Source organism: Physeter macrocephalus, chromosome 20 (assembly GCF_002837175.3).
Source record: "Physeter macrocephalus isolate SW-GA chromosome 20, ASM283717v5, whole genome shotgun sequence".
NCBI classification, from domain to species: domain Eukaryota; kingdom Metazoa; phylum Chordata; class Mammalia; order Artiodactyla; family Physeteridae; genus Physeter; species Physeter macrocephalus.
Window position 1 is genome coordinate 57,614,385 of NC_041233.1, and position 24,833 is coordinate 57,639,217.

Below are 24,833 nucleotides of genomic sequence, written 5' to 3' on the forward strand. Positions count from 1 at the left end.
AAAAGATTCCTATCCCAATATATTTTTGGGGTAAGAGAAAAAGAAGCAGAGAGAACACCAACATATACTCTGGTCATTTAGTGTAATGACAGAATCCCAAATACAAACTACTTTTTTAAAACAGTCCAAGACACCATTTGTGGACTTGGGGAAAAGGTCATCTCAAATAACTGTGGGTCATGGAGCTAAACAGCCAGCCAACAGTGAGTGAAAGAATCATCCCAGGGGCAAGAAAGTACAGCAAGAAGACATTTAAGGAGAATGTTAAGAAAACATGAGACCTAGGTTTTCACCAAAGATGGGGCATATCAAGGACTTAGCAGAGGGTCTGGCATAGAACACATGACTAATAAATGTTAGCTGCTGGTAACAGTAGTAGCTATAGAGCAGTGCTAGTAATATTAGGAAGCTAGGTCCTTCCTCAAAGCCAGCTTCCAAGTTGTGGCCAAAAAAGCCCCAAAGTCAATTTATTGTGATCTAAACTGCTTCTCAGTGACGAAGGCAGACACTGTCCTCAACCTTTTATTGACACCATCTTCAACAGCTGCCACGCTCTATTCTGTTAACAGGTAGCCTAACACATTCCAGAGGAGGTGGCTGGAGTAGAGGAACATGAAGATGGGGATGCTGGGAGAGCCTGTATGTGTCTTTAGCCTAATTCCATGCGCAGGAAGCACATGGACCATCTCCAGCCTTAAGAGCATCCCTCCACCACCGACCTCACCCCAGGCCACCCCAGTCTCCCGAAGCCAGCGGGAGTCCTCAGGTAACCACTAAGATGAAGTCACCAGCCTACCTGTCACCTCCCACCCTTACACATATCCAGCCCACAGACACCCAAGCTTGGCTAACTGGCTTTAAAGGGGGCAGCATTAGGAAGAAACTGAGGAGGGGCCAGAGCTCAATGGCTCCATTTTCCACCCTCTGCTCCCACACACTTAGGCCTCTCTACTCCCTGCTGGTCTTTCCTTCCCTTTTTCCTAGGATTGCTAGAATGATTTGTTCTGAACAGCGACAGGTTTATAGGTTAGCCGACACCTCCGCTCTGTGGAATTTTAATTAACTTCTCCCATCGTCAATATGCTAAGGAACGGGGTCTCCATTCTCTGAGGTCAGCAATGTGTTTCAGGTCCTGCTATATCAGCCGTCAAATTGAAGAATTAATGACGTGGCTAATCGGCTCTAATTCTTTAGGAAGAAAAAAATGTGAAAGAGAGTTGTGGAAGGGGCAGAAGGAGGGGTGCAGGCTCCTTGGGGTGAGGAGAAAAAGGCTGAAGGGGTCTGAGCCAAGAGGGGGGATCAACTCTCTCATTAAACAAGTGACTGACTTAAACCCGATGTTGGAGGGTAGCAGCCCTACAGCTTTCCCATTGATCATTTGGTGGGGAGTGAGGGGTGAAGGAAGTGGGAGAAGACACTAAACACTCTGACAGAGCAGGTGCAGAGAGGGTGTCTATGTACTCTGCTGGTGGGGAGAGAGGCCCTGCCTCGGTTCAAGAGAGCCTAGAAAGCAGAATTCAGGATGCAAAGCTCATTCAGTCACAGGCAAAACTAGAGAAACACCAGTCAGACCAAAGGGTAGGGTAAAGCCGTCATCAAAACTGGCACTTCTGCTATAATTGTCAACGAATCTACTCCACATACATGACTTTGCGTGAGGGCCCAACTGGACATGGGCCCCAAGCCTCTCCTGATGACGCCCACCTGACCTCATAAAATAAAAGCATTATTACATGGGATAAAACCATACACCAAAACATCTCCCTTACCTGTGCAGTGGGCTGATAGCAATGGACCAGACTCGGTCTTCAGTCTGGATGGTGTGTAAGCACTGCCCCAGCCGGCCTGAGGCCAAAGGCCATACCTGGAAACAGGAGAGGAGATGCTCTCGTTGGCGTTGCCTGGGATCGGGATGAGGGTTGGAAAATGCACCAGGTGGAGTCATTGTTCCTAGAGTGGGTGGGGAAATGGAGAATCCTTTCTATCCTGTACACACAGAGCTCTGGGTAGCAGCAGAGGGACCTCTCCAGCTTCTGCTTTGCCTACCGCCCAAACAGACGCTGGCTCCCAGTCCTAACCACCCTTTCACGTCCACCTGAGAGCCCTTACGCAGCAGCCAATTTTATACCAGGGAATCAGAAGTTTCACGTTCCTCAGCTGAGACCTGACTGAGAAGCGTGAGCAGGTGCGGCTTGCCTCTCTCAGTAACCTCCCCGTGTTTGTGGATTTTCCTTTTCCTATCTCTCACCAAGATTTTACTTTGGGGAGGTAGGGAGAGGGAGGAGGAAGATCAAGGCCCAGTATGAGAGGACAGAGATAGAATTAGATTAGAATTAGAGAGAGAGGAGTAAAAAGAAAGATCCAAGGGAAGGAAAAATGGAAGAAGAGGATTTCAAAGTGGGAAGGTGGTGTGTTGTTGTTTGTTTGTTGATAATGCCCAGAATCCAGTGCTATTCATGTCAGCAGGGAATTTAGCACCTAGTGTCACCAAAAGTAGCAGAAAAGCTTAACTCTTTTAAGCTTCCATATCTCCTACTGGTTAAAAATATTGCTTGGAGCACATTATCTGGTCCCTATCAGTCAGGAATGTACATTAGCAGCCACTCTGGGCTTAACTCTAATCAACACTCACAGAGCCCTCTCAGCGGTCAGTGCATTTAGAAATCTCCCATTAAGCACAAGGCCCCCTCACCTCACCCTATCCCAGATGACACACACAGGGGACTAAGCCTCTAACCAAACAGAGAGGAAACCTCAAATGTACAGGGCTGTCCCGAGACAGCAGCCAAGGAGGGATCCTGAGGAGGCCAGATGGATCAGTGACCTCTCAAGGTCCCTGCAGTGCTATAAGGGGAACACAAAAAAGTCAGACAGGACCTTAGATGGAAGAACTTTCAGGAAACATTCCTTGAGTTTAAGGGGTAGGTGAGGGAGTGGGGGTGGTCCTGACTTCTTAGGATCACATGATATCTCTTCTCTATAAAAGGAGAAAGCGTTTCTTAGATTTTGTGTGTCTATGATAGGGGGAGAAGGGTGTGAGTTACTTTTCCCAACACAGGGAAAAGAAAATAAATTTAACAAGAAGATCCTGAATAAGGAAGGGCAGAAAACAAAGGTAAACGCCACAACTTTCCTGGAATGCCAGGATTCTGGCTCATTCTTCTGGATTAGGTCACTTTGGTAGTAACTAGATGCATCTAATGTCCTCTTTTCAGACAGCCTTGGCTTGGAAGAGAAGTTTGTCTTTTCCCTGATGCAAATTACCTAGGAGGCAGGTTCTTGTTTGGTGTGGGTGACTAGAGACTCTGATTACAAAATCTCTGGGGACAGCCCTCGGCCTGAATTCACTAGTGTCCTCCACTGAACGGGCTGGTGGATCCCTAGACTGTGAAAACCACAGAACAAGGTTCCTGGTCTCCAGGGGTGGCTCTGGAAGCACGCTGCCAATTTCCCAAGCACGATCTGGGGAAAGTGGCCCTCCTGACCTGCACCAGTAGCACACCAACCACCAAAATATGAGTATGCTGATCACATCTTAACCCTCAGTGATCAAATTCAAAACAGACCCAACCCTGGAGAAGATATAACTCAGTGGGAATAGGCATTTATACAGTCCTTTTAAAAAGCAGTTGGCAATATGTATCAAGATCCTTAAAATAACCAAAGCCTTCAACTCAGTAATTCTATTGCTGAGACTCTATCCTAAGAAAATAATCCTAAAACGAAGAAAAACCTAAATGATAAAAATATTCCCTGCAGCCTGCAATAGCAGAAAGAGCATACATGGGCTTTAGAATTAGACAAATCTGGGTTTGAACCCTAGTTGCTACTTATTTATCTCTGACGTTAGGGATATTTTATAACTTGTTAGCCTCAGTTTCCTCATGTATAAAATGGGAAATAATGCCTATCTTTTAGGGTTGCAGTGTGGAAAAATGAAGATAAATGTAAAGCACACGGCACAGAAGCACGGTTTTGGCAGACGTTAGGCATCAATAACGGTGGTCCTTATTACTATAGGAAAAAAACGGATACAAACATCCACCAATAGGAAAAATAGTAACTAAATTATGGTAAGTCCATTGTGAAGCCATTAAAGATGACACAAGTAATTTGCAATAATAATGGAAAACCTTATAAAATAAGGTAGACACAGCAGGGTATATTGGGCATATAAGATATATTATGAATGCGAATCAAAACTACAATGAGATATCACCTCACACGGGTCAGAATGAACATCATCAAAAAAATCTACAAACAATAAATGCTAGAGAGGGTGTGGAGTAAAGGGAACCCTCCTACACTGTTGGTGGGAATGTAAATTGGTACAGCCACTATGCAGAACAGTATGGAGGTTCCTTAGAAAACTAAAAATGGAACTACCATATGATCCAGCAAACCCACTCCTAGGGCATATATCCAGAGAAAACCATAATTCTAAAAGATACATGTACCCCAATGTTCATTGTAGCACTATTTACAATAGCCAGGATATGGAAGCAACCTAAATATCTATTCATGGAGGAATTGATAAAGATGTGGTACATATATACAATGGAATACTACTCAGCCATTAAAAAAAAACAAAATAATGCCATTTGATGCCATTTGCAGCAACATGGATGGACCTAGAGATTGTCATACTGAGTGAAGTAAGTCAGACAGAGAAAGACAAATATCATATGATATTTCTTGTATGTGGAATCTAAAAAAATGGTACAAATGAACCTCTTTACAAAACAGAAATAGAGTCACAGATATAGAAAACAAACTTATGGTTACCAAGGGGGAAGGCGGGAGAGGGATAAATTAAGAGATTAAGATTGACATATACACACTACTATATATAAAATAAATAACTAATAAGAACCTACTGTAGAGCACAGGGAACTCTACTCAATACTCTGTAATGACCTATATGGGAATAGAATCTAAAAAAGAGTGGATATATGTATATGTATAACTGATTCACTTTGCTGTACAGCAGGAACTAACAGAACATTGTAAATCAACTATACTCCAATAAAAATTCATTTAAAAAATAGATATATTATGACCATAATTATGTGGGGAAAAATTACCCTAAAGGATAAAATGAGGAAATGAATAAATGTGAAGTGCTTATTAGCACAGTGCCTGGTTACATTCTATGTTATTATAAAACAAAAAAGCAAACCTATGCACTGAAAAACACCTAAAAGAAAAAAAAAAACAGTTCAAATGTTCCCTCCTTCATAAAATCTCCCCTTCCAAGTCAAATGTGATCTCTCCACCCTCCAAACTTTCTGGCCCTTTCCCTACAGCCTTACAACTTCACAGTCCTGGCCACTTCCAACCAGCTTCATAGCTTCATAGCTACTGCATGCAGTCTCAACTTCCCTTAAGGAAAGGCTGTATCTTCTTCCCCTTTGAAGCCTAGCATACAGTAAGCACTTATCAGAATGAAAGAAAGAATAAAGAAAACGGAAAAAAATGAAGGAATGATCAGACCTGGCCCAGGCCCAGCAAGAATGTAAGCTACCATCCTATCACATCTCAGGATGGGGCCAGCCTCACCAAAGCCCAGAGGGGCAATCCAACCTAAGTCACAGTAAATCTGAAACTAGGACTGGGGGCAGGGGAAGGAAGCTCTCTGGGCAGTCCCTAGCTCAGAAGTTTTGCAAAGAAAATGTTTTGTTTCCCTTCACCCCAATAAATCTCTTTCCTAAAACACAGTCCATTCTGGGGAACTCCCAAAAAACAGGCTATAGATGTTTACAGACAAACATGACTAAGTTCTTATGTAGGTTCAGGTATTAGAAACCTGTACAAGCATGTGGAGAATTACAGATGCCACCAAAAAGAAATGGAAAGTCAGTTATAAAAGACTAAACGTGGGTAATGTGAAAATGGTCCAGGAAGATGAAGACGGCTAAATGCAAAGACAACAATAGAAGGAGGGAACAGAAACAGCATCCAGAAAGCCAGAAAAGATGAGCTGGCCTGAAGGTCACTGGGAAACCGCAAAACAGCTGACTAGTTTCCTGGAGTTGAAGAACCAGGGGGGAGAATTCTGTCACTGACTAAAAAGAAATCCTCAAGAGGAATAGGATCTACTGCAGTGACAATTTTAGAATTAGAAAGTACCGATTTTAATGCTTAAAAACTCTAAACCAGTAAATAATTGTACTTAAAACATGAAACTAACCCAATATCCTAAATAAAATTGCCGTCAATCTTCAACTGTAAGCAGTTTATAGCCCTGAATTGCTACCTGTGGTCATAAAACTTAGCTGTACACTGCTCTGGGTGTCAGACCACAGAGAAATGGATAGAAGAAAGAGATGTCACTGAAGGCTTCACGGGGAAGCTTGAAGCCGTGACAAGAAAATGCTAGAATGAGATGAGAATATCTAGGTCCCACATGCACAAAAGGTTTCTGTGCAAACTGACTTCTGAGCAGTATAGCAAGTTAAGGTTGGTCTCTTTACAAGGAATGGTACAAAGACAGTGACCAATCAGAAACCTGAAGTAAGTATGGAGTGGGGGATTTGGAAGCAAGAGATAGGAAATTCAGTTTCCATGTTGGTTCAAAAGATTTTCTGGGGTGAGATGAACTGGGAAATTGGGATTAACATATATACACTACTATGTATAAAATAGATAACTAATGAGAACCTACTGTATAGCACAGGGTGATTTTAGACTTCTGGCCTCCAGAACTGGGAGGTAATAAATTCCTGTTGTTTTAAATTAAAAAAAAGAAGAAGAAGGTTTTCTGAATGTTTCTCAGGCTCCCTGTGCTGATGCACACATCTCTCTGACAAAATACAAAGTGTAAGGAAAAAATTAGCAAAGGAAGGAGAAACTTCCATAAATAAAAAGGAACATATTTAGTCCTTCTTTTTACATAAATTAGCAACATTTTCACATGAAGGTGTAATCACTAGAGGGAACATGGAGCCAGAAAAGTTAGTAAAGATTGCAACTTCTCTCCCCTGAGTCCCCTCCCTATGTGTCCTAGAGTTCCATTTGCTGACATGGTCAAGCATTTTGCTCCTATTAGCACTGTGGAGTCTCCAGATGCTGGGAAACACACAAGCAAGAACCTATCGAGCTTCCTACACCATCAACTGAATTATCAGCAAAGTTCCCACAGCATTCCCAAAGGATCAGGCATGTGTGGGCCCTGACAAGGGCTACTGGACACAGGGATGGAGAAAGTTCTTCTCTGCCTCATGGGTGAAAGCCTAATTGACCCAGACGTGGAGAAGCTGAGTCCATAAAGCAGGGGTTACACTACTTTATCAGTCTCATTCTGTTGGGCCTTGGCAGATGTCTGACTTTAGACCAGGCAACTTGGCAATGACACAACGAACAATGCCCTCCACTAGTCGTCTTTCCACTGCTTACTGACCACATCACTCTCCAGAGAAGCAGTAAAAACACATTTTAATTATCAGCCCGATTGCTTATAAACAAGGTGGTAAAAAATTAACCTTCTCAGAGAGCGAGCAAAAGGAGGGAGATTTTAAAATAAAATATTGGGGTTAGAACTCAACCCACAAACTTGAGGAAACTCAGCTCAGGAAGGAAAAGCTGGCCAGGCCCTCTGTTTTTGAGTTCACGCCACATTTCAAGTGAGTGGCAAGCTTCCCAGCCACTGTCCACTCCTTTCCCAGGCCAGCTGGCAGGGACATAGCCTGGCATGGCAAGCTGCATGCCAGAGGCACATAAGTGAGTTCTTTATTGTGTCGTTTGCCCCGCTGCCCCAACTCAGTGCCCTCAGCCAATCCTGAGACTCAAGTTCCTATCCACCCTCTCCCACCCCACTCCCTATAGACAGTAGGAAATAACAGTATGTAAGGGGGAGACCACCTCACCTTGGCCGTCCTGTCTCTGGAGCCACTCACAATGATGCCCCCTTTGCAATCCACACAGTTCACCTCCTGTTCATGGGCTGAGTACTTGACAGTGAAGGTGCTATGAATCTTATGAACGCCAATCTTCCCATCTCTATAAGAGAAATAAGAAGCCAACCCCCGAGAGCCAGTTATTCTCTCTGTAGGAAAAGAACAAATCTACAGAAACAGCCGGAGTCTCCAATGACTTCCAAATTTGCTAAGCTTTAGGCAATTCAGCCCAATAAGGTGCTGAGTTTCTAGATACCTTTACTTCTTCAGTATACTTGGGGCTGAACAGAGCTGAGAGACAAAACAAATTTCCCACTTGACAGTATCAAAACCAGTTTCACTTTTTATTAAAGGCTCTTCCTGTTTTCCTTCTCCAGCTAACCCTATGAAGTACCTACTTTAAATGGAAAAAAACACTACCCCTTCTTCTAGTCTCCCTACTCATCCCTTTGGAGTTGAGACAGAAAAGTCAGAGGCAGACAGAAGGTCTCTGAAGAATACTGAGGAGGAGGAAGGAAGGAGAAGCCTGCAGCACTTACCCTCCTGCACTGATAATATGCGAGTTGGCCAGCACAAAGTGGCAAACGTCCTCATCATGCCCAGCAAAGACTCCCAGGGGCCTCCGGTTCAAGCTGGCACCATCTGGGCGGAACTGATAGGCCAGGATGAAATTAGCCTGGGATATGTACAGAGAATCACCCTCTAGCTGCATCCAGGGCATCTGACTGCAGAGATGGAAAACAAAATTTAAGGATCATCAAGATATAGCATGAAGGGACTTCCTTGGTGGTGCAGTAATCCGCCTGCCAATGCTGGGGACACGGGTTCGAGCCCTGGTCCAGGAAGATCCCACATGCCGCGGAGCAGCTAAGCCTGTGTGCCACAACTACTGAGCCTGTACTCTAGAGCCCACAAGCCACAACTACTGAGCCCATGTGCCACTACTACTGAAGCCCACGCACCTAGAGCCTGTGCTCTGCAACAAGAGAAGCCACGGCAATGAGAAGCCCACGTACCACAACGAAGAGTAGCCCCAGCTCACTGCAACTAGAGAAAGCCCGCGTGCAGCAAAGAAGCCAAATATTAATTTTTTTTAAAAGAAGAAAGCCTCCTCAAAAAAAAAAAAGATATAGCATGAAAATTCAACTTCAATCTTTGGAGAGGCTGACCAATCCCCAACTTAGCAATAACCTGCAATGTTAAGTCTATACCTCACTCCCCTCCTTCAAAACTGGCTACCTTTAGAAAACTAGAGTGATTGAGCTGTGTGGTGACCTAATCTTCGTTGGACTTTCTAAAAGAAAGTCAGAATAAAAGACCAATTAAATATCACTTTTAAATGGAGAATGCTTGGGAGTTCCCTGGCGGTCCAGTGGTTAGGACTCAGCGCTTTCACTGCCATGGCCCTGGGTTCAATCCCTGGTCAGGGAACTATCCCGCAAGTTGCCCGCGGTACGACCTAAATAAATAAATAAACAAACAAATAGAGAATGCTTAAGACTTGAATTACTGGCTACCTATACTTCTTGTGGGTAGGCTGAGCAACGAAAATGCAATGATTGAAGGGTGGGGAAGGGCAAAAAGAAACCTTCCACCCAGATGAAGTAATTTTTTCATTCTGTGTCCTCACTGATCTGAAGTTTAAGTGATAAGTTTCACGGTTCCAGGACCTCCGTACACACCTCTTTCCCAATAGATAGAGAAAGGAAAAGAGTGAGCCCAGGGAAGCCCCATTCCCTTGTCCTACTAGAGCAAAAGGGCCTTTTTTTTTTTTTTTTTTTGCCTATGTTGGGTCTTCGTTGCTGTGCACGGGCTTTCTCCAGTTGCAATGAGCGGGGGCTACTCCTCGTTGCAGTGCACAGGCTTCTCATTGTCATGGCTTCTCGTGTTGCAGAGCACGGGCTCTAGGCACACAGGCTTCAGTAGTTGTGGCACGTGGGCTCAGTAGTTGTGGCTTGCGGGCTCTAGAGCTCAGGCTCAGTAGTTGTGGCGCAGCATGTGGGATCTTCCTGGGCCAGGGCTCGAACCCGTGTCCCCTGCATTGGCAGGCAGATTCCTAACCACTGCGCCACCAGGGAAGCCCAAAGGGGCCTTTTTTTTTTTTTTTTTTTGCAGTACACAGGCCTGTCACTGTTGTGGTCTCTCCCGTTGCGGGGCACAGGCTCTGGATGTGCAGGCTCAGTAGCCATGGCTCACGAGCCCAGCCGCTCCGCGGCATGTGGGATCTTCCCGGACCGGGGCACGAACCCGTGTCCCCCGCATCGGCAGGTGGACTCTCAACCACTGCGCCACCAGGGAAGCCAAAAGGGCCATTTTTAAGTGAAAGGAATAAAGCCATTTAGGAAAGGACGCTAATGTACTGATTAGATTCCTAGATCCTCACAGAGGATACCTACATTTCTGTATTAGAGGGTAAGTGAGGCCATGGAAAAACATAGCTCCAGAGCAGTCTACTACAGTTCAGAGACTACAGAGAAATAGTTGGCTCTCACAGGCAGCTGATAAGAGAAATACACAAATAGTTAAAGATTCCCTCTACAAACTGGCAGGAGGAAAAAAGGTTAGAGACCACAGGCCAGTCCCATGGCACAGAGAGAGCCTTAAGAAGAAAGAAGACTCTGCCAGACACCATGCTCTCTGGTGGGGACTAAGCCCCTTGCACAAGGTACATCCCAGCAGCCTGTCCTACACCACATAGGGGTCCTAGAGCTACCAGGCCCCAAGCAAAGCATAGGGACAGATGATTCGTCCCCATTTATAGAGACACCATCTCCCACTGCCAAGCCTGTCCGAGCAAACTGGGCTGTGTTTCTTCCCCAGACTCCTTAATACAAGCGTCACGGGAATGTGGAAAAGTTCTGCAAAGATGGACCATTAAATGCAGCTTGGACTTTGTAGTAACTAGTTTCTGCACATGAGGTTTTTACAAGTGTGTGCAAATATTATATGGAACATGTGTAGAGTGTGTACAGATGCCTGCACTCTCATTCACTATGCACATTCCTCTTCAACATCCCCTTGCACGAGTCTGTGGCACACTCAAGTGGGCAGCAAACAGAGGGGTTTGGAATTCATGTGTTTAGAGCCATCTGGTAAACAGCCATTTGCCCAGGACAAGAAACCAGGTTCATGCCAGGTGAACAGTGGAGAATCGCGGGGCAGCCTGGTAAGCATTTTGTGCATTTATTTGCCAAACTGCCTGAAACCAGCCCAAATAGACGTCAGGAACAAAAATCTTGTTAGAGAAATAAACTCTTCTTTCTGGTAATAAAAGGCAAAAGTGGGAAGCAGAGGGTAAAGCCCTTTGTCATACAAATCCATCTTTCTCCCCTGTAGTTGCTTTACCATCACCACCACATAATTTGCAGTAACCCGTGTCAGTGAAAGCAGCAGAAATTGTATACAAGCAAGAGAAAAGGTCATCAGATGAAGAAGCTTGCCTGAACCTATCAGCACAGGTCCAGGTCCACTGGAATGTGGAATCATGATGTTCCCTGTCCATTCCAACCAATCAACAAAGAGTACTTTTTTGGTAGGGAGTCAAATAATAACTATGAAATAATTCAGCATCAATGAAGTATAAAATTTGTGGCATTAGCAGTGCCAAAGCCATTAACTAAATTTCCTGCCATTTTTCTTCCAAGCTCTACCTCCTGTAACATACATACCCAAACCTTCAGATCCTATTTTTCTTTTTAATAAAAGTAGGGGAGAGGGCTACAGGAAGCCAAGAGTGAAGGTGTAACTCTCTAGAGTAGAAAATTTTAAAAAAACAAATTGTAAAACAAGATGAGTTGAAATATTGGCTTCATTTATTTCTTTTGATGAGGTGCATTAACAGAGGTTACCTCTAAGTGGTAGAATTATAGGTAAGTTTTATTTTCTTCTTTAAGCTCTTCTATTTTTTCAAATTTCTACAATAAACATTTATTATTTTTATAATCATAAAAATATGGGATCTGTTAAAATAAATTACATTTTTTATAATCTTTTTCTAAATGTGAAAAAATTTGTCCCTCTGATGCCCTTTTTGTGGTATTTAAAGGATCACCAGTGCCCCATCACCCAAGACAGGCACATTTATACTCCAGCTAGAACTAGATTTTTCATTTCCCAGCATTCTTTAATGTCCCAGGTAGCTTTGAAAGAGTCAAGAGGCTACTTACCTGCATTTCCACTTCAGCAGAATCCCCTCTCGGCAGCGCCCCAACCTCCAGTTCTGAGATACCTTCACCCGTTCCTTCACTGGTACACTGGCCATCCTGTGTCCAGACAGAGCAGATAATCCAATCACTACAACTCGTTGTCAACCAGAGAAAATTCCCTGGGCTTTTTTACAAGTCAGGATTCAGAACATCCAGAAAATATGTGAATATAAGTGAACGGGTTAGGAGACAAGTAAGAAATAACTCTTCTCCCTCCACACTAGGATAATCAAGAAAGCCAAGGAGAACAGCCTGTCCTTTAGAGTGTCCATAGTGATGCCAAAGCTATCTAACAGAGAAAGGATGACAAAGAGTACTGGGACCACTGGTTAGCCATGTGGAAAAAAATCCCTACCTCTCACCATACAGAAAAATTAACTCAAAATAGATCACAGATTTAAACATAAAATCTAAAACTATAAAGCTGTTAGAAGAAAAAATATAAAAATATCTCTGTGGCTCAGGAAGTAGACAACAGTTTCTTAAGACACAGAAAGCAATAACATAAAAGAAAAATCCAATAAATTCGATTTTATCAAAATTAAAATTTTCTGCTCATCAAAATGAATACACAAGCCTAAAAATATGAAGAAATCCTCCGTGTGTGTGTGTGTGTGTGTGTGTGTGTGTGTGTGTGTGTGTGTTTGTTTGAATAAGGAACTCTCCTACATTCTTGTGAGAGATGAAAATGGTACAGCCATTTTGGGAAAAGGTCTGGCAGTTTATTATAAATCCAAACATATACCTATTCTATGAACTAGCAATTACCCAACAGAAATGAAAGCGTATGTCCACAAAAGGCTTACTCAAGACTATTCATAGGAACTTTAGTCATAATAGCCAAAAGTTGTAAACAGCCCAGGCATCCATCAAGAGGAGAACGGATAAACACACTTCGGTGCATATTCATATAATGGAATACTACTCAGCAATAAAAAGGAAAGAATTATTGATACACACAATGATGTGGGTGAATCTCAAAAACATTCTGAATGAAAGAAACCTTACACAAAACAGTACATATTGTATGATTCCATTTATGTCAAGTTTGATTAGAAGAATAACTAATGAATGGTGAAAAAATCAGAACAGTGTTGACCACCAGGGTGGAGATGGGAATTGACTGGGAAAAAATATGTGGAAGCTTTCTGGGGTAACACTTTATATCTAAATCTTGAAGGAATTTGGGTCATGTAAGTGTGTATGCATTTGTCAAAAACGTATCAAATGATAAACTTAAAATTTGACCATTTCATTGTATATAAATTTTTCTTAAAAAAAAAGAACATAAGCCAACATACTCTAGTCAATGATATGCATGCATGCAAAACTGTTTAGAGGTGAAGTGTACTGATATCTGCAACTCACTTTAAATGCATGATAAGGCAAACATAGTAAAATGTTCACTGTAGAATCTAGGTGGCGGGTGTATGAGTGTTCATTATACAATTCATTCAACTTTTCTGTATGTTTTAAATTTTTCATTCAAAAAATATTGAAGGGGAAGTGTCAGTAGTACTTTCTGGATGAAGAAAGTTGGAGCAGTAAGAGATGAGGGAGCTCAGCAGCAACAAGAATGGCATAGTTTTGGGGTAGGTTGGAGTGGTAGGGGGTAGGGAGAAGAGCTCAAGTCCCTTGTGAAAGTGCACATTTGGACGGAATTTTGAAACTGTGGGCAAGAATTTGAACATTCCATTTCAGGCCCCCATATCTCCCCTGTGTCTCCTTGGCTTGCTCCACTGGACAATACAAGGTACGCTGCTTGGGACACAGTAATAACTTGTCATGTCTACCGAGAAAAGGAGAGAAACAAACATTTCTTCCACTATCTACTATATCTTCACATTTACTACCCTTTACTAAAAGACAGCAAGCAAATCCTGCTTTCAAGATTCTAAAAGATACAAAGTAAAATTTCAAAGTAAGGAAAGAAATCACTATTTAATTAGTGCTGTTGGGTTTGTATTACATGTCCCAGCTTTATTAGAAAGAAGGGAGGGAAGAAAAATATGCATGCCTAGAAAGAACACTAGAAGATTTCCAGACTCTAAAATAGTTAGCTGTGGACAGCCAACTTTGGGTGTTTTAACTTTCTTCTTTGTATTTTTATGTATTTCCCAATTTTTCTACAATGTAATATTTTGGTAAAGATAAAAATACTCATTAAAATAATAATAATGCTTTTGATAAAACTGGATATCAACAGAGCAAAAAATTTTCATTTCATACCACAATAGGTATAATAAATTCCCCCAAAATAAAAGAGTACATTTAAAATAGTTTTTTTAACTAAAAGGCTTTAAAGTATTTAAATTTTAAATACTGCATAGAAGAAAAAAAGAGATTAAAAAGAAAGCAACAGAGCAGGGGAAAATTAACAATTAATGCTATGGGTTTTATCCCTAAAGTTTTATCCCTAAAACTTTTAGGGGACTGATAAAAATCTATCAGGATAACACTCTGTCATCCATATCAAATAGCAGGTAAGAACAGTCACACAGAGGCTTCCCTAGTGGTGCAATGGTTAAGAATTCACCTGCCAATGCAGGGGACACGGGTTTGAGCCCTGGTCCGGGAAGATCCCACATGCCGTGGAGCAACTAAGCCCATGCGCCACAGCTACTGAGCCTGCGCTCTAGAGCCTGCAAACCACAACTACTGAAGCCTGCACGCCTAGAGCCTGTGGTCCGGGAAGACCCCACATGCCGTGGAGCAACTAAGCCCATGCGCCACAGCTACTGAGCCTGCGCTCTAGAGCCTGCAAACCACAACTACTGAAGCCTGCACGCCTAGAGCCTGTGCTCCGCCACAAGAGAAGCCACTGCAATGAGAAGCCCGGCCACCGCAACGAAGAGCCGCAACTAGAGAAAGCCCGCAAGCAGCAACAAAGATCCAACTCAGCCAAAAATAAATAAATAAATTTATATTTAAAAAAAAAAAAAAAAAGAACAGTCACACAGAGTTCCCATGATAAACACCGGGGAAACATCCCAAAACAATAATAATTTACAAACATGCACATTAAAACAATTAATATAAAGTACCACCTCACATCTATTAAGTGGAAGAACCACATACTAGCTTTGGTTTGATAAAAGGATTTGGGTTTGTTTATATATTGCTGGTAGCACTCTGGTACAGCCTTTCGGAAAGGCATTCTGTCAAGAAAAGAAGTTAACTGATAGGTTCTGACCCAGCATTCCCAACACTATATCACAAAGAAATAATTCAAAAGAAAAATATTTTTTTACAAAGATATTTATAGTTGCAGCTGTATATTAGAGCTAAAATCTAGAAATAGCCCAAATGTCTGTCTGTGAGGGAAAACCGTATACTAACACAATGGAACATATTGCTATTAGAAAGGACAAATGTGAGCACTGCAAAACATTTTGGAAATTACTGTAACAAGTAGTGGTAATTTTAAAACAAAGTCAAATTTATAAAGGTAAAGGTAAGGAGATACTACATAAAATTATGTCTCCATAAATAGCTCAGAAGAGGTAAACAGATGGAGTTCAGGAAGTATTTTTTTAAATATGTAACACATAATTGCTGATACTTTGGTCTTTTCATTTACCTTTAACCTTTTAATTTACTTTCATTTAAATAATAGATTAAATGAAGTTGTGAGAAAAGCACAGAATGCAGACATAGGAAACTGGGATCTGGGCCCCAGTTCTGCCTCTTACTAATGATACAACCCTGGTTACCTAGCTTCTCTAATTGTCCATATCCGTACCTATGAAATAAGGATAGTATTTCACACAATTACGGTGTTTTAAAATGACAACTAAAACAAAATACAGGATAAGTTATAAATCACTTGAAAAAGGTTATTTTTACATAAATATAAATATAGTAGTAGTTTATATCAATGAATAGTGACACCACTAAAGCTAATCTAATAATCATTTCTTTTTCTTCTAACTAATTTAATTATAACTCTTAGAAATTGTTCTTCTAATGTCAAACATTAGCCCTCTTTCAGGCTGAGTGATTAGGATTTGGGTACACACATGTTAAAGCTAAAATATATTATTGAATTCTTCCACTGGGTGAATGTGGTCCCCAGTTTCACATTTCTAGAGAGCGACCTACACTACTAGATGGTTAGAAAACCGAGGACCATAAAAGAGAGTCAACAGGATGGACCAAAAGAATTGAACTCTTAGTGAAAAAGATTAGACCCACTATCAAATCTTATCTACAAGTCCCTCCCAGATGTAAAAGAGGAGATTATTTATAGTTAACCTCTCCTCTTGAGTTAGGTCTAAGTTAGTAGGTGGAGGTGAAACCAAAAATTGAATATTCTGGATCTTAGCAGGAAGGAAACAAGGGAGAAAGAATCAATATATTTCCTGAATTGGGATAAGGACAATACTTCTCTCATCTCCCTGGTCACTTAACTGCCATTTGGTGACACTTTACTAAGGGTCAAAGCACTGCCCTGAGGGCCTGATCACAGAAGCAAGAAACTTTCAAAGTTGAACTTTAGATGCTGCTACCAAGCAGCAGGTGCAGGCATCCTATTCCACAACCAACACCATAATCAAAATACTTGGCTCTGGTCTTTCAAATCAAATTTCAACTTTTTAAAAACATTCCATTTGGCTTTCACTTGAGAAACAGTTACACTTTGTTAAAAGCAGCTTAACAACTCAGCTTTTTTTTTTTTATCCCTTTTGTTTGTTCAGTTCTTTCTGATGGTTAGTTTCCCTAGCTGGTGGCCAAATCATATCTATATTCTTATTGGCTTCAACACTTAAAAAATCAGAAGGAATAAACAAACTCCTCTCTCTGAAGACAGGTATCCCTCCCTCCCTGTAGGGACCTATCACAACCTAGTCAAAGGGAGTCGGTAGAACAAGTCCAAAGTGCCTGAGAAGACAGGAGCAGGTGCCCCTGGGAATTCAATAAGGACTCTTGCTCCCATCCTTGAAATGCTCTCAGCTTGGCTGTTTCTTCAACAGTTACTGGTATAAAGTGGGGGTGCTCCCCCCCAAAATGATTAGTGCCCTGTAAATAAACCTCTGGCACAGCTATTAATGCATGGAGGAATCTCTAACCTGGCCTGTGGGCCTGGTGGAACTTCCATTTTCCCAGCCCTCTTTCTCTTGCCTCAGGCTCATTTTTCCACTTGGCCCCCCTCCCTCTCAGCTTTCCGGCACTTAGTCACCATTATAGTTTGACTGCATTCCTGGGTGCATGACCTATTTTAAACAAAAACAACACAACATGCACCCACGGTAAGCTATCAGGTCCCTTAAAATCTTGGCAACAGTGAGTCCAGAGGGACAGAAATTAATCTAGGCAGTTATCTAGAGTCCCCTTTCATTTCACCTCTCCTCACTCACACCCCAAACCAAAAGCAAATAAATAAACCGAATTTGAAGAAAAATGGCTGGGGGATGAAGGAGGGGAAGTGTGAGTATATTAGAGAGGTATTTACCTGCACAGTCTCTGAGATCAGAAACCTCCTGGATCACAAATCAATTTCCCTCTTTGCCCCACCTTGAAGTTTGATTCCCCTTCATACCGCCAATGCTGCCTACCTGCGTGACTGACATGATTTCCATAAGCATAACTTCCTGCTGCCTTGGGAATTCAGTAAAGGAGGGTATCTGTCCATAAGTGTAGAACAAGGCCATCTCAAGGGGAAGTGGGCTAAGGACGGGAGACAGGGCTATGCAAAATGATGCTTGGGGGCTTGGAGTTTTAACTCAACACTGTCTCGATTTCTTTGATCTTCTTGCTCACCAGAAAGCAGATTTCCCCCCATATTGGCTGTGCCCACCAGCTCTGCTACCAATACTAAGAACTTGGCTCTAATGTATGTACAAGTATTTAAACAGCCCAAGACAAGAAGCTTCTAACTCTTCATTTATACACGTGTTAGACTAAATCCTCCAATGGCCTCAGGAGCAGAGGTGTATAATTAAGGTTCAAAATAAATCAGTGAGGGCTTCCCTGGTGGCGCAGTGGTTGAAAGTCCACCTGAGGATGCAGGGGACACGGAGTCGTGCCCCGGTCCGGAAAGATCCCACATGCCGCAGAGCGGCTAGGCCCGTGAGCCATGGCCGCTGAGCCTGTGCGTCCGGAGCCTGTGCTCCACAGCGGGAGAGGCCACAACAGTGAGAGGCCCGCGTACCGCAAAAAGATAAATAAATAAATCAGTGAAAAATCATATATTGTGTTAAACTGCCTATCCTTCGGCCAGGGAATAGGGAACAGCCTCAACACCCAAGGAGAAGTGAGATTACAGGGAACATGCCCATCATGAGGACAGGACCAAAGGCAAGGAGAGCATGGAGCAGATCCACATCTCCCTTGAAAGGCCTCCAAATGTCAGCTCCCTTTACTCAATTCAACCTCACCTCCCATGGCTCCACACTCTGCAACTGAACTCCAGCAAAGCCATCTCTCTTTTACATTCATTCCTATCCCCATACCTTCTCCTATATTGCCAGAACCAGCCTACCTTTGTCCCTGACAAATGCATGCTTCCCCCTTTGGGCACTAGTCAAATTCACCCATTTTTCTTCAAAATCCAGTTTAAGCCTCTACTTCCCTGACTCCTCCAAACATTCTTCTCTCTCTCACGTGAACCCTTAGACTGAACCTACCATAAACTGAGGCACTGTTCGCTTTTCACAGCTGTATGTCTTGTTTGTCCAATACATTCATAAATTCCACAGGATTGAGTCTTAAGACTCTTAGTACTTCTAAAAGTGTATCTCAACCAGCATGCTGCAGAGCAGTGGTATACCAGGAACCCTGAATAAATGTGCCATAAAATTTTTAATGATTTATAGACTTTATTTTCATTCAACCAAAGATTCACATTTTTATGAAGATATCTGTCAGACAAACCACGGAGCCACAATATGGCTCATGACACAATTTGCTGCGAAAAAGAGAAAGACTGCGTGTTCAGAGGAACATATATAAACTTTACCTCAAAAGATGTAAGAGAACAAGGTCAGGGCAGTAAACAGTTCTACTCAAACAGTAACATACCAAAGAGTGAACAAGTAAATGGACAGGTTTTTCAACTTTCTGAAACCTGCTTTTTTAAAAAAAAAAAGACATTCATCCTTTAATCCTTTAATGTACTATCAAAAGTTCTAACATCATACAAAAATATGCCTTAGACACAAAGGTAAGAACCGTGGTCCTGGCATAATAGGTATTCTGATAGATACTGCTTAGGTATCTATCAGAAATACAGTTCCCCCTTTGGCAAGTCACACTTTCAACAATACCTATAGATTTTCAGGAGCCTAGACACACTACCTTCAAGCTCCAAAGGCCCTTCCTAAAAATGTACAGTATACCACATCTTCAGAAATTCAACCAAGACCTCCAAATTCTTAGGCTAGAGAGGCTCAAGGGAAGGAATCTGAGCAGATGAAGTATCTTAATGTGGCACCCACATGTCAAAGCTGTCCAAAGCAGTTTCTGAAGCACTGGGCATAGCCCTGATTCTTTATGTGAGCTTAGGATTTAGGGCCGTGTTCACATTCATTTCCTCCTGCTATTGGTCAAGTTCTATATTTGCAGGGCACTTGACCAGTGTGTGTATTCTGCAAGAGGTTAAGAGATATTAAGTAGGAGAAAAAAGAATTTTATGGTCAAAACATTTTGGACAATACTGAAGCAAAATTAAACAGGTCTCTCTAGTACAGGACTTCTCTGAGCCTTTAATTTACCAATGGGCATTGTGAATCCCCAAGAGAGGGGATGTGGAACACAGCATTTCCCACACTCATTTAATCACAGAATCAGTTTTTCAAGAATCCCACAATACAGCTTTCAGAAAGGCTGATGTAGCACTTTCTGAGAATAAACAACAGCAAGAAAGATGCCACTGTTTTTTGTGAACAGGCCATCTTCTGAGTCATGAATCAGGCACTACCACAGAGTCAGAAGTGGATTTTGTTCTCATACCTTCAAAATTACTTTTCCCTGGGCTCTCCATCTGAAATGTGAGGAATAATTATACTGCTCTGCTTCTCAGGGTTGTTTTTTATTGTTTTAAATCTTGCAACTGTGTTGCATATTAATCACCAAAACAGGTTCTCAGCCCAAGTGGCCAGGCTTCAAAAATCCCTGGTGCCCTTCCAGCCTGGATGAAGAGATGGAGAGAACATGAACCAGACGCCACCCAGAAAGTTTTTACTACAGTTTCTCCAGAAATCTCCAGTTTCTAAGCCATTATGATAAAGTCAAATCACAGCGAAGATAAGGGATGAATGAGAGGTTCCCCTTTAGTAACTCACTTCTGGAGGGAGGCCCCTTTTAATCACACACACCACCTACCTGTACCTGAATCTTGACTCACCTTTTCAGTGTGGACTTTCTAAAGGAAATTTTAAGAAACATAGGAGATCAAAGCTGGATCTACAGGGAAGAAAGAAAAAGAAGTACTGGAAGAGGACTATTTCCCTTTCTCCACAGAGAAAGAACCAATTACAGAGCTAGTGAGCAGGGGAAATATCATTCCTTACAGTGAAACAGCTTTCCAGGAAAAGTATCTCAACATATTTACTATAAAACAATTTAATTTCCCTGTCCCATCACCTGCCACCCCATCCCCATCCCCCCGCAAAAGCCCACAGGTTGTGGATTTCCTCTCATTCTTGGCAGAGTTACCAGAAGAAATATAATACCCCCTTTGGACTGCTCCCAACAGCTGCTGGAACAAGAAGGGGAGCTGGGGGTAACCTTCCAAAGCTGCCTCTAAAAACGACCATTCCCCCTGCCAAACCATGTAGCCAGTGAACATAAGACAGCTCTTTTTCTACTTTCTTAAAGGGGAGACCCCAAAAGCAACAGTGTCCCCTAGACCAAAATGCTTGCCTCCAGCCTTTCTGTTCTCCTCAACCTGACCCTAAGCTGAAACTTCTAATACCTATTTCTTCCCTAACATGCACTTTTTTAAAATATTTATTTATTTATTTATTTATTTATTTTGTCTGCACCGGACCTTAGTTGCAGCATGTGGACTTTTTTTTTTTTTTTTTTTTGGCTGCGTTGGGTCTTCGCTGCTGCGCGCGGGCTTTCTCTAGTTGCAGCGAGCAGGGGCTACTCTTCGTTGCGGTGCTTGGGCTTCTCATTTCAGTGGCTTCTCTTGTTGCGGAGCGCCGGCTTTAGGCACGAGGGCTTCAGTAGTTATGGCACGCAGGCTCAGTAGTTGTGGCTTGCGGGCTCTAGAGCACAGGCTCAGTAGTTGTGGCGCAGGGGCTTAGATGCTCTGCGGCATGTGGGATCTTCCTGGACCAGGGCTCGAACCCGTGTCCCTGCATTGGCAGGCGGATTTGTAACCACTGGGCCACCAGGGAAGTCCCCCTAACATGCACTTCTTAAAACAATCATCTACTACTTCACAGGACTAGCATTTTTTATTTGTTTGTTTAACCCACCAATATCCAAGTTAGGGTTCTTATGAAACTCCTATTCAAGGTAATTTCCTTGTCTCTGTCCACCTCCCCAATGTCACATTCCTCATGTGCGTGCGCGCGCGCACACACACACACACACACACACACACACAAACACACACACCCTCCTTTCAGGTCAAAAGCCTTCCCAGAGAAAAGTCTAGGAACAAATTGCACTGGTTGCACCGTATCCCGGCCCTTTTCCCCTTCCCCAACATCATCATACACTAAATGCACCTCAGTTGTGTCTAGAAAACCCCCTTGCCAGGCAGCAGAGAGACTTCCAGTCAGCCTTCAGCCTCTCAGCTGAGACCACCAACAAAGAAGTTCACGAATGTCAACTGGGGGCACAGGCAATATCTCTCTTTGCCGAGGAGAAACTGGACAGAGCCTCCAGCATCATTCCCCAAAGGTGACAGCCGGGGTCGAGTGAAGACTGTGAAAATTGTACAAGGGCTGGGGGAGAAAATATAATGTAAGGAATGATTTGGAATCAGGGGCAGGAGGAGGCGGAGGCATGAACTGGCTGACCCCAAATGTCTTTTCCATCTCTAACTCCTATGATTCTTTGACCTCCAATTTTGTGCTGCGAACAAGGAATGGAAAGTCAACAGACGTGGTGATGTTTTGAAAGAGCCTGGCAGTCTGCTCTTGTCATTTAGTAGCCTTTGCATGTATTTTTTAAGGTGTCTCCAAGCCCTGTCTTCATTTCACAGTTGTCACCTTTCTCAACAATTTGAGCTCATGTCAAACACCAAAAAAGAAGGAGAAGAAAGAATGTACTGGCAATTAATTGTCGGCTAAAGAGGGGCAGGCACAAAGGCCCATTGGGTGGCCCAGACTCCCAGGGAGGGCAATGTGGACAATTTGGATATAATGAAGAACTAACTCAAAGCTGAGACAAAGGAGCCAAATCTCTAACAAGAGATAAATTCTTTCTCCAGATAGTCTCATAGTCAGTTTTAGATACAGTTCAAGCCTTTACATGATTCAAGATTCATAAACATATTCTTAATTAGCACAACCATCTTGCTTCTACTGATTACACCTGGAGTTCCATCTGAAAGCTGTTCAAATCTGGGCAAGACTGCTGAATAGAAAGGACTTTCCTCAAGGATAAACCAAATCTTTGGATTCTCAACCTCATCTGATGGTTGACACACCTGAGATAAATTCTGGAGTTTATGAAAAATCTGTTTCTGTAGATCAGAGTGGGGGGCATGTCAATTTTCACTGGAAATTCAAAACTCAACTTTTTCCTCATTTTTCCAAACAGTCAATCTTGTCTTAAATTTTCAAAATTTATTGGAGCCTGGCCTCAAGAAGAGTCTACCTGAAAGTCTCCCTATTCCATGGTTATGAGTTAGGACCAGAAACTAATCCAATGCCAGAGTCAATCCAGAGTTTAGGTTAAGTTGTCAAACAAAGGTAATTCTTTTCTATGTAAAACACTCAAAAATAATTTTTTTAAAAATGTGTATGCTTCATCAGTAACCTCACTGCCAGTTTGATTTCAAGCAGCTCAAGCACAATCTCTACCTAAGGTGAAACGGCTAGACACAGAAAACTGAGACTAAGAAAACTGAGAGTACTGAAGTATTTTCAGAGATTTCATTCAAAATAAATTGTTTATCTTGTAGATTATGAGGACTTTGGATTTCTCCATGATTCTGCCTTGAAAGCTAGGAATTTCATCCCCTACTATTCAAGTTTTACAAGACTGGAAAGGATATAAGCAGCTTCCATATTCTCACAGTCTTGGAGGAAAAGGCCTCTTGCATTCTTCCAGTTTGCATTTGGAGGTTCTGACTGTACTTGACCATTTCCTGCTTCCACAGGTGTATTGTTTCATTTATTTTAAACATGTAAACTGAACTCACTTTTATTAACTCACAAAACCATTAAAAATAAGGCCTTTCCAAAACAGCTGAAGATAAATACATCCATATAAGAAACCTTTCAATGAACCAGAGAACAAGTAAGTGACTGCTTCCTAGGTAAGGCAGAAAGGTGAAGGAGAGAGCCAAAGCTACTTTAAGTTGCTAATTGTTTTCTGAAAATCACTGTTTAGGCCCTAAAAGTAACCAGTGAGCAATGCCTTCTCTGTTCAGTTAGGAAACTTTATGCTTTCTGGGTCAAAAAATGCTCTTAGGTCCAATCATTTTAAAACAAACAAACACACTCTGCTTATCTGTGTCCATCTCACCACTCTGGACGTTAATCATCACTGAAATAGATACCCCATTCCCCTGGCCTCAAAGAGCTCCAAGCCTACTAGACCCTGGCTGAGGAATGAATGTACATGCCAGGGCAAACACCTCAGAGCCTGACTCCCTAAACACTTATTGTTAATTCTAGGCAAATCTATCACAGGCAAATGCAAGAGAGCACCCAGGTAATGCTCAAAGGATATTTAAAATAAAATTCAAGTTTGAAAACATACAGGACTTAATTTAGGAGGAAGAAGATCAAGACTGCAAAAGTATTTTTAAAAATAGATTTACATATATGGATATACTTTTTTCTTTCCATTCTTTGCTCTTGTTAACTTTACAGTATCAGAATTTACAAATAGCACCTTTGCTCTTCCACCTCTCATACTTTCTAACTTCTTGCATTTAGCCTACATTATAAACTGACGGAGTTAAATTTCACTGTTTTGTTCTTGAAGACTGAACTACCTTAGTTTTGCCCCTACTGTTCAGGAAAAACTTAAAAGATTGCTATATGAAACATTTCCTTGGTTTTTATATTAAAGATATTTCTATTCCCCCAGGCTTCATAAAACTTTCAAATAAAACTGATTTTAAACCAGATGACTGACTCAAGCTGTCTTTGTGTCCACTTAAAAAAGTTCAGGATACCTACCAGTGCTCACTGTTTGGGCAGGAGGCCTAAATGGAAGCAAATTATTTGTTTGTGGTTTTAAAGTGGCCAAAATGCCTTCAAGCACAAGTATAGACCATTAACAAATCACAAGGAACCAAAGCAGTTCATCTTACTCAACAAAGCTATGATCAGTTAGGAACAGCCAAACTGAATGGGACTTGCCCTGGGCCGGAAGGTCAGTAAATCTTACTTTGTGTTTCTGAGAATTCATGAGGCTCTTCGGCAGGGAGTGCAGACCCTAAAGCCCACAGGTTCTGCTGTCATGTTGCCAAAAACATTCAGGACAGGTGAGAGAAACTAAGGGGTGTGTGTGGGTGTGTGTGTGTGTGTGTGTGTGTGTGTGGACAGGTGAGAGAAACTAAGGTGTGTGTGTGTGTGTGTGTGTGTGTGTGTGTGTGTGT

The 24,833-nt window shown here is 42.2% G+C and overlaps 1 protein-coding gene across 3 annotated transcripts in view; it reads right to left on the reverse strand.

The window, feature by feature from the left end:
* The window catches only part of FBXW4 (F-box and WD repeat domain containing 4), a 96,768-nt gene that overhangs the window by 63,809 nt on the left and 8,126 nt on the right, over positions 1-24,833 (reverse strand). For all 3 annotated transcript variants that reach the window (XM_007113649.4, XM_028481711.2, XM_028481710.2), the window contains exons 2-5: positions 12,062-12,157; positions 8,435-8,620; positions 7,866-7,998; positions 1,770-1,864 (exon numbers count right to left, since the gene is read on the reverse strand). In XM_007113649.4, coding sequence (XP_007113711.3) covers positions 1,770-1,864; positions 7,866-7,998; positions 8,435-8,620; positions 12,062-12,157 — 510 coding nt within the window. The remainder of the gene's footprint in view (positions 1-1,769; positions 1,865-7,865; positions 7,999-8,434; positions 8,621-12,061; positions 12,158-24,833) is intronic.